Genomic DNA, 20,352 nt, shown 5'->3' with positions numbered 1-20,352 from the left:
GGTGTCCATCGCCTGTATGTGTTGTCCACGGCTGTACCAGCCCAATTTGGGAGCAAAGCTCATTGGGGAGAACCAAGCCACCTTCCCTTCGCGGTGTACTCCTTGGCCTATGTCAGTACGGGCGTGTCTGTTGGTGCATGGTCCCGGAAGACCAGTGAAAGGCAGGTGTCCACCCAGTGAAGGTGGGAATGAGCTTGTGATCTGGGGCTACTCTGCCCAACACCTCTTCATCGACTTGAACCCGTTCTTTTTGGTTGTTTTCACTCCCTTGTGGAGAAATCTGGCCTGTCAAGCCCGTGACACTTGTACAAATATAAATACTCCAAGAAATACAAAAAGTATTGAGGGGGGGGCTGACCCTTTTCGGCCCCAGTGTGAATGGGAGAGTTTTAGGGTTAGAGTGTCATGTGGGAGACATACACAGAGAAACAAGGGAGTGAGAGAGAGAGAGAGAGTTGTGGGGATAAGTCAACTCACCAAGATGAGTGTGTGACTCCCCTATCACACATGTATATTGCACTAGTACACATACTGCACTTAGTACATTAAAAGTACTAAGTGTACTATGTACTATAACTTATGGGCTTGCCCACACTATAAGGGTGGGCATAAGGCCTTTACCCCAACAACCTCCCACTTAAAGGCAAAGTGCCCTTAAATGAAGGAAAAGAAAAATCAGCATGTACATGATAATATACAAGGCCATATCAAGGCTGAAATTGGCCTCATCCAATGCCCATCAAGTGTCTGCAATGAGCAAACCGCTCCGGAGGCAAACTCTTTGTCAACAGATTAGCCGGGTTGTCATCCGTATGAATAATCTTAACAAGCTGAATTTGCTTGTTCTCTATCACCTCTCTGATGAAGTGATACTTCACATCCACATGCTTCGTCTTTGCATGAAAGACAGGGTTCTTTGCCAACTGGATGGCACTCTGACTGTCACAATGCAACAATGGAATATCCCCTGTATAACCCAAATCAACCACTAACCGAGATAGCCATAATGCCTCCTTGCAAGCCTCTGTGGCTGCAATATACTCGGCCTCTGTAGTAGATAAGGCAGTGCACTTCTGCATCCTGGATATCCATGACACAGCACCTCCTGTGAATGTAAACACATAACCGGTAGTAGACTTCCGGTTATCTGGATGACCGGCATAATCCGAATCCGTGTAACCATGCACTAACGCATCCTGTTTGCCAAAACAAATGCACAAATCCTGTGTGCCCTTCAGGTATCTCATGACACCTTTCACTGCTTCCCAATGCTTCTTGCCAGGGTTGGCCATGTATCTAGAAACCACTCCCACTGCAAATGCAATGTCCGGCCTGGTAGCAACCATGGCATACATGAGACTGCCACAAGCTGAAGCATACGGAATCTTGGCCATATCAGCCCTGTCACTATCCGACTGTGGGCTGTCCATAGCACTGAGTTTCACATATGGAGGCAAAGGAGTACTAGTCTTCTTCCCCCCGTCCATATTGAACCTCTGCAAAACTTTGCCAATGTATTCCTTCTGAGACAAATACAACACATGTTGATTTCTGTCCCGAAGTATCCGCATACCCAAAATGTGATTTGCATCACCCAAATCCTTCATATCAAAGGTTTGATGCAGCCTCTTCTTCAAGGCATCCATCTCTTTACGAGATTTCCCTGCAATCAACATATCATCAACATATAAGATGAGTATCAATAGACTGCCATCCAAAGCTTTCTTGGTGTATAAGCAATGATCTATGTCACTTCTCCTGAAATCCTGGGATTTCATGAATGTATCAAATTTATGATACCATTCCCTTGGTGCCTGTTTGAGCCCATAAAGACTCTTTTTCAGCTTGCATACAAGCTTCTTCTTTCCACTTACTGCATAACCCTCTGGCTGTTGCATATATATCTCCTCATGGAGATCACCGTGAAGAAAAGCAGTCTTCACATCCATCTGAATCAAGTCCAGATCATCATGTGCAACCAAAGCTAACACAGCTCTAAGTGTGGTCATTTTGACCACCGGAGAGAAGATCTCATCAAAGTCCACACCATATTCCTGCTTGAAGCCCTTAGCCACTAACCTGGCTTTGTATCTTGGCTTTGCATCTGGTGCAACTTTGAGCCTGTAAACCCACTTGCATGGCAAAACCTTCTTGCCTGCAGGCAAATGCACCAACTTCCATGTTCCATTTTTGTGCAGAGAATCCATCTTTGACTTCATGGCACGCTCCCATAGTTTTGTGTCTGCCCTCTGTAAAGCCTCCTTATAACATGAGGGCTCCCCACAGTCAGTGAGCATCAAGTAGTCAACCCCTGGAACAAACCTGTCAGGGGCTCTGGAGGGTCTTGTGGACCTCCGTACCCAATGACCATCATTTGCAGGTTGCTGTCCAGCCTGCATATCACCCATTGGTGGCTCCTGTTCCATGCCATAAGGCTGAAAAATCATGCCCGGTATCTCCTCTAACTGTGGTATATCCATAGGGATATCTTCTGCCATGTCTGGCTGTCCATTTGGACCATTTTCAGCATCATTCAAGGGCTGGTTTTGTTGCTGTAATGGCTGATTTACAGACCTTGGTTGTTGTCCATGATGTCCATCATCATCAAAGATGACTCTGCCAGGCTCCTATTGCCTTGCAGGCTCCTTCTACATGCATGTTTCATAAAAAATGACATCATTGCTGCGTATAATCTGATTTACAGCCCTTGGTTGTTGTCCATGATGTCCATCATTATCAAAGATGACTCTGCCAGGCTCCTGTTGCCTTGCAGGCTCCTTATACATGCATGTTTCATCAAAAATGACATCATTGCTCTGATACCAAGGTTGTTGGGGTTAAAGGCCCCTGTGCCGTCCGGGCGGTCTCCCGTGTCCGGGCGCCCACATGTGTATACACTTATTCATTACATATAGTGAATAAGGGGAGGGCTCACAGGACCACTACCGGACTACTTTGGTACTCTCCCCACCATATCGTGTCTCTCTCTCTCTCTCTCTCTCTCTCTCTCTCTCTCTCTCTCCTATGTGTGTGCTCCGCCCTCGTCCCCTTCAACTGGTATCAGAGCCCGGTGTTTCGCGTGCGCGCGTGTGCGCTTGCGGGTGTGCGGATTCGTCTTCATCGTGGCGAAGAAGAAGCTCGACTATGGAGTCTTGAGCTTGGCAGGAGGAGAAGAAGAACTTGCTTTGAGTTTGTGTCTCAGCAAGGAGGAAGGAGACACAAATCTGATTTGCAGATCTGGTGAGGAGCTTGCAGGAGGCGTGGAGGTCAACCACAGTGTGCATGTGCAGGGCAGAGCCGTGGGCTCGGGTCAACATTGATATGGTGAGACCCTCCAAGACCAGGTTTGCCTACATATTCTTGGTCTTGGATAGGCTCTACAGGATAAGAGATTCACTATCATCAACAGTTGTGGATCCAAGGTGGCGACAGATGCATCATTCAGAGGATGAGCGTACAAAATACTTGCAATGGGCTTGGTAACTGATAATTGATTTAAACTTTAAGTAATGAGGTTCGTCTTTATTTTAAGTATTTTGGTTGCTATGTCTACAAAATATTCAGGTTTCTAGGACTGTTTACAAATGGTACGTACTGTTTACGTACCTTAAAATTTGTTTCGTACAGAAGTACGTTCCGTGCGTACTGATAGCGTGCCGTACACTACGTACCTTTCCACCTTGGATCACTCTGAACAATGAAATCAGCCCCAAGAAGGTAATGCTTCCAAGTAGAAAGAGCATGAATAGTCGCAAGAAGCTCCTTCTCATATACTTGTAGATTTCTTTCTGCTGGTGACAAAGTTCTACTCTTATAAGCAATAACATGTCCATCTTGCATAAGAACAGTCCCAATGCTATTCCCGCATGCATCGCACTGTACCACAAAAGGTTTATGAAGATCCGGTAAAACCAAAACTGGACCAGTGGTTAGCTTTTCCTTAAGCTTGTTGAAAGCTTCCACTTCCTTTTCCGTCCATCGAAATTTTACATCTTTCTTGGTCAGGTGATGTAAAGGTGAAGCAATCTCTGCAAAGAATCGGATAAACCTCCTGTAATATGAACAAAGTCCTAAGAAACTCACACATCATGAATAGTCTGCAAATCCGGCCAATTCTTTATTGCTTCAATTTTTGTTGGATCCATCCCGATGCCATCCTTAGACACTATGTGCCCAAGAAAGTGAATCTCCTGCATGAAAAATTCACTCTTCTTTCCATTGACAACCAACCTATGCTTTCTGAGTTCCTCAAAGACTTTGGTCAAATGCTCTCGATGCTCCTTCTCTAAATGAGAAAACACAATCATATCATCAAAGAAGGTGCCCACAAAAGCACGGTGGGGTCGAAAAATCCCATCCATCATCCTGTTAAAAGTCGCTCGAGTATTCGTAAGACCAAAAGGCATGAACAAAAACTCATAAAGTCCAAAAGTTGTCCTGAAAGCTGCCTTGTGCACATCTTCTGGCCTGATGCGAATTTGATGATATCCACTCTTCAGATCAATGCGATTGGAGTAAGCTGCTCTCTGTAACCGATCCAACATATCATCGATTCGAGGTATAGGGAATCTGCTCTTGATGGTAATCTTATTCAATGCCCTGTAATCAATGCACATCTGCCAAGAACCGTCTTTCTTTTGTACCAAAAGTACTGGTGAACAATAGGGCGAACAGCTCGGCTGAATCAACCCTTTGTCCAACAGATCACGCACTTGGCTCATAATCTCTTCTTGTTAGGCTGCACTCACTCTATAGGGTGGCTTATTCGGTGGTGAACTTCCAGGAATCAAATCAATCCCATGATCCTCAAGCCTAGCAGGCGGCAACTCCCCTGGCAAAGCCTCTGGAAAACAATCTTGAAAACTTTTGAGAAAATCCAATCTTTCCTTGTCCAACTCAGACAGGTTAGAATCTGTGGTATCGTGATTCTCTTTAACAAACACTAAGTAAATAGAAAGATGTTTCTTTATTAAACGAGAAATGGCCGAGGCCGGTATAACAAGAATAGATTCTCCTTTATGCTTTACATCAAGAGTGTGTTCCTTATTCTTCTTATTAGTGACATAGATTTTCTTGTTGAAAGAGTATGCTTTACATCAAGAGTATGCTTTACATCAAGAGTGTGTTCCTTATTCTTATTAGTGACAGAGATTTTCCTGTTGAAAGTAGCTAACCGCTTTAACCTTATGGCACCAAGGCATACCCAACAAAACATCACAACCCTCCAAAGGCATAATGAAGAAATTATCCTCTTTGTCCGTGTAAGTCTGCACACTGATACGCAATTTCTCAATGATCGGTGTAACCTCAACCGAATGTCCAGGACAAGCCAAAGTAGCCTCATGCAACACACCCATCTCCTCTGGTTTGATGCCCAACTTTGCTGCAAGCTCGGAGGTGATGAAGTTTGCACAAGCCCTAGGATTGAAAAAGATCAAAACCTCCTGATCTCAAAGTCTTCCCCATGCTCTGCATAACTCTGAAGATGCATCCCCTTGCTTCAACCCTATCAAGTCAGGTACTAGTCTAGCAGACGGTTTCTGTTTCTTTGCTTTAGACTCTTCCTGTGAGTCATTTGCGTTTTTAGGTGCTCTCTTCGGACACCTATAGTACCGATGTCCCGCTTCTCCACAAGAGAAACATTTGTTGCAGCTATAAGCTCTTTCTTTTCTTCATCTGTCCTTTGAGATAAGGGCTGAAATTTTCTCTTCTTGGATTGCCCCTTCTCTCGTGGTTCAGTGTTTTTGGTCTCCTTTGACTCCTTTGATGCTTTCTTGGAGAAGAGACGTTGATCCTTAAATCTTGACATCTGACCAGTAAGCATGGCATATCCAATCTGAGCATTTTCTATCATCTGAGTCATATTAATGACCTTTGTTTTGATGCAATAATCTCGAAGCTCCTTGGGTAACCCACAGCAATATGTTTGTACCTGCTCAACTAGTAACACGGGCCTAAAGGATGTGACCGGTAGTAGAGCATCCCAAAATTTCTTGTTATATTCTTCCAGATTGCTACAATCTCTGGAATCTAATCGATGCCAAGCTGTCATAACATCCACCTCAAAAGTCGGTGTCAACCATAAGGAAGAGAAGATTTGCTTGAACTCCACCCAAGTGCTAAGGTGCTATTCCCTGATGAAGAAGTGTCGACCACCATTGAAGAGCATTACCCTTTAGGAAAGAAGCTGTCTTTCGTACCTTAGATACCACTGTGAAGTTACCGCCCGAAAATGCTGCATCAAACTGTTGAATGAAGGTGAGGGCCTTCAAACGATCCTTTGCACCACTAAAAGTATCAAACTTTACTGCAGCACCACCCTCTTTATAATCTTTTTGGCTTCTCGCCCTGAACAAGATTATCATAGGGATTTGGTTTGAGAAAAGAATTGCCCACAGCATTAGATCCCATGTCCATCATACCCCCTCCCATACTAGGTATTGTCAGAATATGCAGCGGAAATGATAACCAAACTTGGGTAGACAAGAGCAAGTAGACTGCAGAAAATAAACAGCACAAGAAACACAGAGAGATAGGTGTGTAAACTCTTCTCTATACACAAGATCCCGGAAAAACTGAATGAGAAAGTGGTAGGGGCTGAGGGGCTATATATACATCCCAGATAGGGCAGTCGGCCAGCAGCAAGAGTGCCCACGACTGGAGAAAAATCCCACGACTGCATAAATGCAATCGGCCAGCAAACTGATGCCCATGACTGATAAAAAGCAGTCGGCCAGCAGCCCTGAAGCCCACGACTGATGAAGATCCAGTGGGCCAGCACTGGGGTGCTCCTGGCATCATCTGGCAGCCCTCCCACCACTAGGAAAAATGGAAAAAAATAGGGAAAAAATACGGGGAGTGTGGAAAAATGATATACGGGCGGGCACCCCCACAACAGAGGCCCTGGTGTATACAAATAGACAGGAGATAACTTCTAACACCCCCTCTCAGCTCCTGGCTGTGAAACCAACCCAAGGGAGCTGGAGTGCCGCCTGAGCGTAGCCTGAGGTAGAGACTTCGTGAAGAGGTCCGCCGCATTGTCCTCCGTCGAACAATAAAGTAGCAAGATGTCACCCGCCAAGATCTTTTCACGTACAAAGTGATACTGTATCTCTATATACTTGGTCTGGGCATGGAAGACCGGGTTCCGAGCAATAGCTATACAACTCTGGTTATCGCACTGGATGACTGTGGGCTCCCTCTGTGGAAACCCAATCTCGCCTAGCAGCCTCCGCAGCCATACAACCTCACAAGCTGCACCACAAGCAGCCCTATACTCTGCCTTTGTCGAAGAAAGGGCAATAGTAGGTTGCCTCTTGCTGCTCCAAGAAACTGCTCCTGAGCCGAGGGTAAAAGTGTATCCTGAACTAGATCTCCTCGTGTCTGGATCTCCTCCCCAATCTGAGTCACTCCAACCTTGGAGCTTGACTCCATTCCCTCCTGCGTAAAAGAGTCCCAGATCCTTCGTACTCTGCAGATATCGCAAGATCCGCAATCCTGCGTCCCAATGAGACTTCAATGGCGTCTGCATAAAAGAGCTCAATAGCCCCACGGAGAAGCTCAAGTCCAATTTGGTGTTCAGCAACCAGATCAATGAACCAACCAACTTCCGGTACTGCGAGGCATCAACTGGCTCACAAGGATCTGTAACGGTTAACTTTGTGTTCGGGTCCATCCGCGAAGTAATAGGCTTGCAGTTCTCCATCCCAAAGGCCTCAAGCAACTCATGAACATACCGCTGCTGAGAGACGAAAAACCCCCTCTGGGTCTGCCAGATCTCCAATCCCAAGAAGAAGTGGAGTAAGCTTAAGTCGGTCATCTCAAACTCCTTTGACAAGGCAGCCTTCGTCACTCCAATGTGCTCCACATGACCGCCGGTGAGAATGAGATCATCCACATGAAGGATGATAAGTGTGACCATGCCGCGTTCCCGAAAGAGATACAGGTTCGGATCTGCAACCGATCTCTGAAATCCAGTCCGAATAAAGAAGGAATCAATCTTCTGATTCCAAGCCCTGGGGGCCTGCTTAAGACCATACAAGGCTTTACGTAACCTGTAAACCATCCCTTCCGATCTTGGAACAATAAAGCCTCGAGGCTGCTCAACGTACACCTCCTCCTGCAGGTCACCATTAAGGAACGCAGATTTTACATCCATCTGGTACACGGGCCACCTCTGAGAAGAAGCAAGGGCAAGAACGGTCCGAATCGCGGTCATCCGCGCTGTCGGTGCAAAGGTATCCTCGTAGTCGATGCCTGGGCGCTGAGCATAACCTTTAGCCACAAGCTTGGCTTTGTGTTTGTCCACCGACCCATCAGACGCGTACTTGGTCTTAAAGACCCATTTGACACCAATGACTGACTGCTTCGACGGCCCCGGTACCAACTCCCAAGTGTTGTTCTTCTCGATGGCATCAAGTTCCACCTGCATGGCTTTCCTCCAAGTATCCTGTGAAAGGGCTTCCTTTACGGAAGTGGGCTCTTTGTCCTGCATGATACGAGACATCAAAGCATAGTTCACCTGAAGAAGCTCCGCCGTGTTGCTTTTGTCTCGGACTCGATGTGATCTTCGAGGGCCGTCTTTTGTGGTCCACTCGGAGGGTAGCTCCGTGACACCTGACTCCCGAAAGGTGTCTAACAACCACCTAGGTACTCGAACAGATCGTGGAGCCTCCTGTGGTCGCGGGGGCTCAACTCCAGCTGCGGGCTCAACCTCCTGTGATGACTGAGGTGGATCAACTGGAGTGATAGAATGGGAATCATCATCAGACTCCTTTGGATCTCCAAGAAGTGGCGGCTCCTCGACAGTGGATGCTGAAACATGCTCGTCAAAGACCACATCCCGGCTGACAACAATCTCGTTCCTCTCTGGATCATACAACTTGTATCCCTTGGAAAGAGAGTTATACCCTCCTCTGGATCTCCAAGAAGTGGCGGCTCCTCGACAGTGGATGCTGGAACATGCTCGTCAAAGACCACATCCCGGCTGACAACAATCTCGTTCCTCTCTGGATCATACAACTTGTATCCCTTGGAAAGAGAGTTATACCCCACAAATACCAGCTTGCGGGACTTGGAGTCAAGCTTCCCCCTCTGCTTCTTCGGAATATGTACATACGCGTCACTCCCAAAGACACGGAAGTGCGAGACATCGGGTTTCCTGCCAAAATATGCCTCAAATGTAGTCATATGGGGTACAGAAGTCGTCGGAGAGTGGTTAATGGTATGGATAGCCGTTGCCACAGCCTCACCCCAAAGTGGACGAGGAAGATCACGATGCTCCAGCATGGTCCTCGCCATCTCCACCACAGTTCTGTCCTTACGTTCAACAACTCCATTCTCCGAAGGCGATCCGGTATTGGCCAATTTCCTCTTGATGCCATGATCTGCACAAAACCGGAAAAATACAGTCGAGGAGAATTCACCTCCTTTGTCAGCCCTGAGAGTCTTAACCTGAAATCTAGACTCTTTCTCCACCATCACGTGCCAATCCTTGAACCGAGCAAAAGCCTGGTCCTTCTGGGAAAGAAAGTAGACCCACGTGAATCTGGTACAATCATCAACAAGCAGCATGAAGTAGAGAGATTCTCCCAAGGATGGAATCTGTTGTGTTTCACACAAGTCAGTGTGAATCAACTCCAATGGTTTCGAAGCCCGCCTGGAAGCCTGCTTCGGAAAGGATTCCCTGTGCTGCTTACCACGTATGCAAGAACTGCAGCGTCCTTGCCTACTACCAACATCTGGCAAGCCAACCACCATCTGGTCCCGGAAGGCGCGCCGCAAAGCATCCACATTTAAGTGGCCAAAACGAAAGTGCCACAAATCTCCGACCTGAGAGCCTGTCAGTGAGGAGAGTGCAGAGAGTTTGTAGATGCCATTCTCCACACCGCCTTCCCAAACAACTTTGCTTGTCTCACGGTCCCTTAGAGCAACTGAATGCTCCTCAAATTCCACCCGAAAGCCAGTCTTGCATACCTCATGCATTGACAGAAGATGAAAACCCAGAGCAGGGACATAAAGAACACGGGAAGCATGCTTGCCCCCCTTGCCGTCGGGAATAATCTCCATCCGGCCCTCACTATGTATCGGAATAGTGGAGTTATCGCCAATAAAGATACGACCTGACTGCCGTTTTAGATCCAGAAAGAAGTCACGGGATGGAGTCATGTGCCTGGAAGCACCACTGTCGAGAATCCATTCCCGGCGGGTATCCTTCGCGGTGAAGCCAACTGCGTCCTCGCTCGAAGATGATGAAGCATCGGAGTCCACCATCTCTAAGTGCACAAATGCCGGAGTCTTCGCAGCTGAGGCTGAGGAATCAGCACTCTTCCCTGTCCGCTTAGGGCACTTCCTCCAGTAGTGGCCTTTCTCGCCACAATCATTACAAGATCTTTCGGCCTTCAGCTTCTCTCGTTCTGGATCAGGCTTCTTCTCAGAAGACTTCTCCGGTAAAGCCTTCCCTTTGCCCTTGTTGGTATTACGGCCTTTCGACCGTTGGCCAGTTAAGGCCTCCGAACCTCCGCCGTGAGGAGGGTTCGTGAAACGTTCCTCCTGGTCCAAGACCATTGGCACAAGCTCCTCCCAAGTAATGGTGCTGAGCCTGCCACTCGTGATCAACGAGGAATAGAAAGCAGAATACTGACCAGGCAAGTGGGAAAGTAACGTGATGGCCATATCTTCGGATGATATCTCTTTCCCAGCTTGAAGGACTTCCTGCTGAAGGGCCTGCAGGTTGTTAATGTGTTCCCGCATCGTCGAAGACTTTGCAGGGTTCATAACCCGCATCTGCACTTCCAAGGATATCCGTTTCATGGGTGACACCCTGTTATACAAAGAAGCCAAGTGCTCCCATATGCCTCTCGCCAGCGTCATGTGCTTCACATGGTTGATCACTTGTGGTGTGCAATTGAGGAAAATAAACGACCGGACCCTGGCGTTGACACGATCCCACATGTGTGCCTGTGCCTCTCGGTCCTTCCTCCTCGATAATAACTCCCCTTCCTCAGCTTCCGGCTGTGGCACCCCTATGATAATAAAATCAGCAAGGTCATATGACTCCAGAACTGACTCCATCATGACCTTCCAGATGCCGTAATTGGACCCGTCCAACTGACGATCCACTGGGAACGTGGGGAGAGTCGGAATCTTCATGTGCTTCTCAGCCATCTCTAGTAAATCTGCCATCGCGGAGAGTAACCTGAAAGGGTGGGTGGGTGGGAAAAATCTGAAAATCTGCAAGTGGCTGTCCAGCACGTTTGCCCGCCTTCCTCTTGCACCTTCTCTTCCCGATCAGCCCGAAACAGTCCACCAATCAGCAACCTGTTGCTCCCCCTCTTGCTCAGAAAAACGCCCAAGATCTCCTAGAGCCTAGGGCTCTGATACCATGTTAGAATATGCAGCGGAAATGATAACCAAACTTAGGTAGACAAGAGCAAGTAGACTGCAGAAAATAAACAGCACAAGAAACACAGAGAGATAGGTGTGTAAACTCTTCTCTATACACAAGATCCCGGAAAAACTGAATGAGAAAGTGGTAGGGGCTGAGGGGCTATATATACATCCCAGATAGGGCAGTCGGCCAGCAGCAAGAGTGCCCACGACTGGAGAAAAATCACACGACTGCAGAAATGCAGTCGGCCAGCATACTGATGCCCACGATCGATAAAAAGCAGTCGGCCAGCAGCCCTGAAGCCCACGACTGATGAAGATCCAGTCGGCCAGCACTGGGGTGCTCCTGGCATCATCTGGCAGCCCTCCCACCACTAGGAAAAATGGGAAAAAATAGGGAAAAAATACGGGGAGTGTGGAAAAATGATTACGGGCGGGCACACCCACAACAGAGGCCCTGGTGTATACAAATAGACAGGAGATGACTTCTAACACGTATACCAAAAGCACTTCCACCACCACCACCACCATAAGTTCCATACAAGAAGAAGAATCGAGGTATGGCTGAAAATTTGGGTGGATGGGAGCCGAATGTTGAGGCTTAGCTTTCTTCTCAGACCCTTGCTTCCGTGGTTTATAATCAGCTTTGAAGTTTTGTGGAAAATGTGAGTCCTTCGCAAGTTCCATTAATCCCTCCATCAAACTCTGCATCTTTGCTTCATAGTGGATCTTGTGGTCGCTCCACGAGCTGCTCCGGACCTACCTCGTCCGAGAGGAGTTACCTTGAACTGAGCCTCCGCACTCCAGCGTGCCCGACGCCCCCGCCCCCGCCCCCTCGTCAGCCACGATCACCTCATCAGCTCACATGCTCCACCGCCATCAAGCTACCTTTCCACGTGACATAGTTGAGGGAGACCTCTCGGCCATACTGATTAGTCCCATGCTTGATATTTTGGAGAGTGGTATACCATCTACTCGGAGCTGATGCTGCTCTCATGTTTCTATGTTCTTAGTATTCCATGATGAGTTTCCATGGACAGTTTTGTATCACGGTTCACCCCAGTGAGATAGCTATGTTTATGTTTTCTTTCTGTTTTGTTTTCCATTCCATGATGAGATATGCCATGGACATAATTGTATCACTTTGGTCTCATGGGCCCATTGGGTCTTTAGTAGACGCTTAATCTCTCTCTCTCTCTCTCTCTCTCTCTTTGTATTATTTTTGTCTCATAGGCCGACTTTGGCCTCTTGTTTTCTTTCTCTCTCTCTCGCCTCTTCATCAATGAGATTTCAACGTTCATTGATAGAGGAGGGGGAGGAGGCGTATCACTAGTATTTTATGTTGATGTCATTGTACTTATTGTAGACTCTCCAGAGGCATCTTGACACGCTACATGACTTTTGTGCACAGCGGGATCTCACAATAAACCTTGAGAAAACCAAGGTTATGGTCTTCAACACATCCTCACTTTTCACATCTCGACTGAGTTACTCAAAATCACTTTTGTAATCCCCCATATTCATGTATTCATGTATCCATGTACTCATGTATCCCATTTTGACTAGTAGCATTAGCTTCCCACTCTCCCTAGTTGCTGCTTCCGAATGCCCCCCCTACTGATGTATTGTGGGGCTAGATACTTAGTTCTTTCTTTTCTTTTCCAGACATTGTATCAGATGTCACATGGTTGTAACTTTGGTCTCATAGGTCACTTTCTTTTGAAGACGTTAATATAACATTTCATTTCATTTCATTTCTCTCTCTCTCTCTCTCTCTCTCTCTCTCTCTCTCTCTCTCTCTCTCTCTCTCTCTCTCGTGAGCCGTGGCATGAACTCATGATGTTTCCCTTGCTCGCACTGCGTGTAGGTGGCTTCTTCTCGTGGTACGCACGCAAGTGAGCTCACTTGTGTGCCATTTCATTCTCATTTGATTTAAAAAAGAAATCTTATTCTTCTCCTTTTCTTTCTCTTCCCCTTCACTTTCTTCTCCTCTCCATCTCAATTTTCTTAAAAAACCCATAAAGACGAAACGATGAAATAGATAAAAATCTTCTCGTGAGTAGGTGTAACGGTCCTCAAATTTGATGACTTGGTCATTTTCACCTAATTTTACACCCAATTGTTAAAATTCCTTACAAGTATTGCACTAGCTCTTCTATTTCTCACTTCCCCAATTTCATACTTCAACTGCAATGGTCTAAACGTTGTTTTGTTCAAATTTGACTTCGTGGTTAATTTCACCTAATTTCACATCCATTTGTTGAAATTTCTTACAAGTGTTCCACTAGCTCTTCAATTTGTCACTTTCTTCCAATTTATAAATTCCAATTTCATACTTTAGCCTCGATTGCATCTAATTTCGCACCCAATTGTTGAAATTTCTTACAATTTTTTCAATTTCTCAAATTCTCACTTATTAATCACAATTTCTTACTTTCAACCTCAAGAGCATCTAATTTGACACCCAATTGTTGAAATTTTCTACGCTTTTGTCCAGTGAGGGTGGGGGGATGTGCAAGATTGCGATGTTCATGTTGCCCACGAAGGGGGTGGATTCTACATGGGCTGGTGCAGGGTCCGAATTCACTTGGGGGGTGGGTGAGGGGTGTGGACCGTGGTTTGGTGGTTCACACACATCCTTTTTTATTGTTAAGCTTACATATATTCTTTGATCTTTGATTTGCTTTCAGCCTGATTCTAAACACACCTTGCCTTCCGCAATGAGACCAGCCTTTGGCTGTGGTTTTGTATTGTTCTGTTTATACTCAATAGAAGTCTCATTTCTGTGGCTTTAGATCTATAAACGCTCATGATCCAATACCAGCAAGCTGGTTCACAACTATTAGCAGACTGACTTATCAAAATTAAATAGTTAGCTTATGCAATTAGTTTGTATCAATGCAACCACCTTGCCAACATTAGCCTAGACCCAACGCCCGCGTGTAGTTTGATTTAGCAGGCCCCTTCATCAACCATTAGCTGGCCGGTTTATCAAAATCAAATAGTTAGCTTATGCAGTTATTCCGTATTAGTCCGTATTAGTCCGTATTAATGCAACCAGCTTTCCAACATTTAGCCTAGACTCATATCCAGTTCACAACTAGTAGCAGGCTGGTTCCTCAAAAGTAATTAGTTAGCTTATGCAATAAGTTTGTATCAATGTAACCACCTCTTGACATTAGCCTAGACCCATGTCCAGTTTGATTTAAGTAAAAAATAAGAAGGCTTTTACATGTATCATACATTGAGAGAAAGAAAGAATCCTGCAGAGTTTCTATGTACTAGTTCCTTGTTGAGAATTATATACTTCAAATTGAGGCAGTTTAGCTGTCTGTAGTGGAAGGGAATGCCCCAACTTTTTGAGGCACCTCCACAACAAGGGAGCTACTTTTGGCGTGGTTCTGATGGACTCTCCGATTAAATTAATCCATGCTTGTAGGCTTAAGCTTTATACATTTTGCTAATCCTTGATGTTGTTGTGTCAGAACACTTACATTCTTGGTTGCTTACCTAGTTATTTTCCATGTAACAAAGCAGTTTGGAAGAAACTCAAGCGAGAACTACACAGGTTCTTTGCGCTCTACCTCCGCTGGACGCCCATCTATAGCAAGGCCACCAACTCCATCCTCAACTCAAGGTCCTGTCCCCTCCAACAGGACTAGGGCCCCCACACCTTTGATCACAACACAAGCACCTCCTGATGTTGATGTGTCCCGATTTGGAAGGTAATGCTTATACTAACAGCGCTCCTTTGGTACATATTACTAGTAAACCTTTGCCGGTTCTTTTTTTAATCAAGTTTGCAAATTGTTATTAATTATATCGTTCGTAAACTTAGAATAGCATATCACATTCTTTTAAAGCTTTAGTCTGATGTACAAGGTGAACAGATTCTCCCACACATTACAAGATGATAAACGAGAGATTGCCTCGCTCCATGACAAGGTTGGTGTATGGATTGCATGGTCATCATAATCCATCACAATATTTACTACAAGACACGCATGCACACGCACGTGCACGTTTATATATGTGTTATATACATACATATATGCATGTGTGTACGTACGTAGATATATGTATGTATGCGCGCGCACATGTGTGTGCACATATATACTTATATATCTGTATATACTATATGCATACATGTATATGTACATATGTATGTGTAAATGTATATGCATACAACACGTTTCAAAATATGTAGTATTACTTCATATGGGAATACAAAATAAATTTGCATTACACATGCACAGGTACACATTTTCATGCGTTCTTTCTTTTTGATTGTTTGGAGCTTCAAGTATATGGACTATTAAGGCAATACAGTCTTGTTACAGATTGACCAACTTGAAGAGGAGAAGGAAGACCTTGTCAATCAGGTGTGCATGCAAACATTCTGACTCAATGAGAAGGGTTGTGATGTTGAGGAAAGATTTCCAAAATAATGCATATGCTTGCTCACAGCTAATGATATTTTCATGATAGTAAAAAACCATTCTTTTTCTTGTCCTTGAAGATTTCTGAGTGCCCAGTTGACTGCTTTATGGTATAGGTCCGTGTTGTGGAAGACAAGTGGAAAGAAGCGGAGGCTAGGGCAAAGGAGCTAGAGAAGCAGGTATGATAGCCAAAACTTTTCATTCAATGCATTCTCTTGAGTATAGAGAGCTGCATGCATTTCATACAGTTTGATGGTCTTTGTTAGTAGAGTCAAGGTACATTCTGGTGCCTTGTAAGAAGGCATGGGGAATGATATACACAAGGTACTCGGGTTTTGGACCTGTACTCAATGTTCTTATCTTGCAAAAATCAAATAACATATTTGTTCACTTTCTTCTTAGAGGAACTGGGAAGCTTGCTAAAACCGGTCTATGGACACATAAAGCGGTAGTTCATTCACAAATAACCTGGACTTACTGAGACACACATTCACAGAATCCTCGCTCCCTCGCTCAACAACACATTGGCCCCGAAGTCCGGCGCCCCTTGCGGTATTTCTTTATTGTTAAAAGGTTGGAAATTACAAAGCACAAGTGCAACAAAGCACTCTACTTGCATCAGCTGAATTTTACAAATTCTAGGAGAAATTTGCCAGCATAACTGCACTAAAACTGTTGCATAACATCTCAGAATGAATCCCAACTGACAGGCTCACTTCCATAGGCATCAAGCTACCCAATAGAGTACAAAACATCACAATTTAGCTTGCTGTAATTTCCTGCACAGGCCTGTTTTCAGCTCTGTTTTCAGCCCAAAATAACCCTTGTACTGTCCTGGAGGACTTTAGCAAAGTCCTACTGCATTTTGGCATCAACCGGGCAACATAACAGCCCAAAAACAGCACCTAAACAGTGCTGAAACAGCATTGTTTTGAAGAGGTTATTACCCTCTTCTGTCCCTGCTTTGGTGTAGGCACCAACTACACCTGTTCCTGTTCAAAGAGGCAACTAGCCTTTGCATATAAGCATGAAATTCACACAATTGTACCTGATTTTATCTGATGATAGCATTTCCATAGTCTGCAAGAGAGAGAAAGAGAGAGAGAGACTGTGGGGATCAATTCCTGAGTTAGGGCAAGGGAATGCACCACAAATGCTGGTTTTTCCTGCAACAAAACACCACGATTGCTGCAAATTGAGCCTCTTCTCCCAATTTCCCACGCTTCCCTCTTCTCTATGAGGAAAATGTACCAAAATTTGACACTTGGCACATTTTTAAGCCTTTTCCACATGCAATCTTCCAGGCTAAAAATATCCTGACTGGTTCACATTCTCACAACAGTCCTTTGTCAGCTTTTGGTCCCCTTGACATTCCGCACAAACTGACGCGAACACTTTTCAATTCCGACACTGCCAAAAATAGCAGTTCCCTAAATTTTAGGGATGATGTCATCTGCATTCCTTTTGGTCTCCTGACCATTTTTTGACCACTATGGTCACTCCAGAATTTGCTTAGAATTCAAGATACATTCACATTTCGGTGGCGGCCACTTACTAGTGTAAACCGGCCTATACCCTCATTCAGTGGCCATGTCCTGGACACTGTCCTTCATCTTTCAGTGCCCATGTCCTGGACACTGTCCTTCATCTTTCAGTGCCCATGTCCTGGACACTGTCATTCATCTTTCAGTGCCCATGTCCTGGACACTGTCATTCATCTTTCAGTGCAGTTCTCAGGCTTAGCCAACCACTGGTCCAAAGTCCCACTGGCTGACCCATTCTGACATTGCAATGGCCCAAGCCCTTCCAAGAGATACCGGGGGAAAGCAACAGCAACCAAAGAGAAAGAAAAGAAAAATATATACTTATAAAGAAATGTAAATAAGGAAAACAACTGCAAAAAGTTTCACCTCCTGGTGACATACCCCCCTCTTGAAAGAAGCAAGCGACCTCGATTGCAAGTCCACATGCAAACGGATGACACAGGACGATCACCAGATTCCCCAGGTGATTAGTGTCATCGCATGTATCTCCTGCCAACGGATGACACGGGGCGATGATAGGAATTCCCCACTACCATTTGTGCCATCGCAGGTTCAAGCCTTTCAAATACATGTTTCCGGATGCAACACAGGGCGATAGCATATATGTTGTACTATTAGTGTCACAACATGTAAATCATTCATTTGAAGCGTAACAGATACAACTTCAAAGCACTGAAAGTTCATTCATTGATTAAGTCATTGACAACAAATGTCAAAACTGTACATTGCCAAACATATAATACAAATGTATAGGTTATTCAGAATTCAGCTTCAAAAAGCATATTAAACCATTGCAGGTTCTAACAGGAAGGCTTCCTTGTAAAGTTGCATCAACTGAGGTGAATCAGCCAGTTCAACCTCATCCATCCATTTAGCATCCATTGGTGAATAATTTCTGAATTTCACCAAGTATCTTCTTGCAACTTGTCCTTTCACTTTTCTGTCTTTATGGGCCAGAATCTGCTCAGGAACCAGAATTTCATCCAATTCCTCCACTTCAGGCTGTTCCTCTGGCACCATATCTTCTGACACATTGCCAATAAAAGCCCTCAAAAGGCTCACATGAAATGCATTATGTATCTTCCAGGTTTCTGGCAATTTCAGTCTATATGCTACATCACTTATCTTCTCTGAGACTTGGAAAGGACCATAATATCGCATACTCAGCTTAGGAAACAGACGTTCCTTGCCCTTTCTTTTTCTCAGTCGTGCCTTTTCAAAGCGCAATAAGACCCAGTCATTCTCTTTAAACAAGAGCTCTCGACGATGCATGTCAGCAGCTCTTTTCTGTTTAGCTTGTGACTTTTCCAAGGCATATTTGACCTTCTTATATGCTTCTTGCCATCCCTCGACATACCGATCTGCTTCAAATATCTTATCCTTTGTCTGCAGAATGGGAGGTACTTTCTTGCCACCTTCAACAATTTCAAAAGGCGCCTTGCCAGTAGAGGAATGCACTGTATTGTTGTAAGCATACTCTACTAATGGCAAATAATGCTCCCAAGTTGCCTTATGTTCTGACACATAACATTTCAGCAGATCCAAGACAGTAGAGTTAGCCTCTTCAGACTGCCCATCAGTTTGAGGATGAAAAGAAGATGAGAATTTCAAGGTCGTGCCCATATTCTCAAACAATGCTTTCCAAAACAAGCTAGTCATCCTTGGGTCTCTATCACTGACTATAGACTGTGGCATACCATGGTACTTAAAGATATTCTGCATGAAAATCTTGACCATGTGCTCGGGCTTTATCTTCTTTCTAACAGGAATGAAGTGTGCCTGCTTACTGAATCTACATATTATAGTCCAGATTCCATCATTCCCTGTCGTTGTCCTTGGAAGATCAAAAATGAAGTCCATGGCAATACTTTCCCATGGTCTCTCTGGAATAGGCAGTGGTTGCAATAACCCAGGTGCCTTCTGTCTATCAAACTTGACCTTCTGACATACTAGGCAAGATCTAACATAAGCATCAAGATCACGTCTCAAAGCTGGCCAATGAAAGAAAGTCTCAACCGCTTTCACTGTAGCATCAATGCCTCGATGTCCAGCATATGGTGGAGCATGACTTTCTAGCATTACCTTCGGCCTTAACTCCTTAGTGACACATAGCTTTCCATGCATCATGAGAAAGCCGTCTTTCAGAACATAGTGATCATGATGTTGATTATTCATTAGCTGCTCATAGATTCTGGAAAAATCTTCATCACTGGCATACTGCTCTTTCATATCATCCAATTCTTGGTGATAAGAAATAGAAACAGCTGACACTTGTGGTTTGCGAGACAATGCATCTGCAACCACATTCTTCTTGCCTTCTACATGCACTATCTGAAAATGGAACATTGACAGAAAATTTGCCCAGCGCATGTGTTTCTCTGACAATTTTGCCTGTGTGAGAAAGTATCTGAGCGTCTGATGATCCGTTTGCACAACAAAATCAGCACCAAGCAAATAGTGTTTCCAACTAGTAAGTGCATGGATCACAGCTAGCAGCTCTTTCTCATAAATCTGATAGTTCTTCTCAGTGTCAGAGAGTATTCTACTCTCATATGCCACGACTCGGCCATTCTGCATCAAGACAGCACCAATGCTGTTCCCACATGCATCACACTGCACAACAAATGATTTAGACAAATCTGGCAATGTCAACACAGGATCTGTAGTCATTTTCTGTTTCAGGCATCTAAATGCTGATTTCTCTTTATCTGTCCATTGCCATTTAATGGCCTTCTTTTCAAGCGCATGTAACGGTGAAGCAATCTCTGCAAAATGCCTTACAAATCTGCGGTAGTAAGAGCATAGGCCAAGAAAACTGCGAACATCATGCACAGTCTGTAAATCTGGCCATGAAACGATTGCTTCAATCTTAGCAGGATCCATTGTGACACCATCCTTTGATACAATGTGCCCAAGGAAGTGAATTTCTTTTAGAAAGAATTCACTCTTCTTGCCATTAATGAGCAATCTGTTGTGTTTCA

At 44.9% G+C, this 20,352-nt stretch overlaps 1 protein-coding gene across 4 annotated transcripts in view; it reads left to right on the top strand.

Annotated features, from left to right (window-relative positions):
- The window catches only part of LOC147628343 (coiled-coil domain-containing protein SCD2-like), a 115,817-nt gene that overhangs the window by 9,924 nt on the left and 85,541 nt on the right, over positions 1-20,352 (top strand). For all 4 annotated transcript variants that reach the window (XR_015268075.1, XR_015268074.1, XM_086813432.1 and 1 more), the window contains 4 exons: positions 14,926-15,113; positions 15,279-15,333; positions 15,729-15,770; positions 15,944-16,006. Coding sequence is in view for 2 of the 4 variants with exons in the window: in XM_086813432.1 (XP_086669558.1) it covers positions 14,926-15,113; positions 15,279-15,333; positions 15,729-15,770; positions 15,944-16,006 (348 nt within the window). In the remaining 2 variants the exon portion in view is untranslated. The remainder of the gene's footprint in view (positions 1-14,925; positions 15,114-15,278; positions 15,334-15,728; positions 15,771-15,943; positions 16,007-20,352) is intronic.

This window comes from Cibotium barometz, chromosome 19, assembly GCF_041138505.1.
Source record: "Cibotium barometz isolate CiBa-2024 chromosome 19, ASM4113850v1, whole genome shotgun sequence".
NCBI classification, from domain to species: Eukaryota; Viridiplantae; Streptophyta; class Polypodiopsida; order Cyatheales; family Cibotiaceae; genus Cibotium; species Cibotium barometz.
The sequence above is the reverse complement of the archived record's forward strand: the minus strand, read 5'-3'. Positions and strand labels throughout refer to the sequence as shown.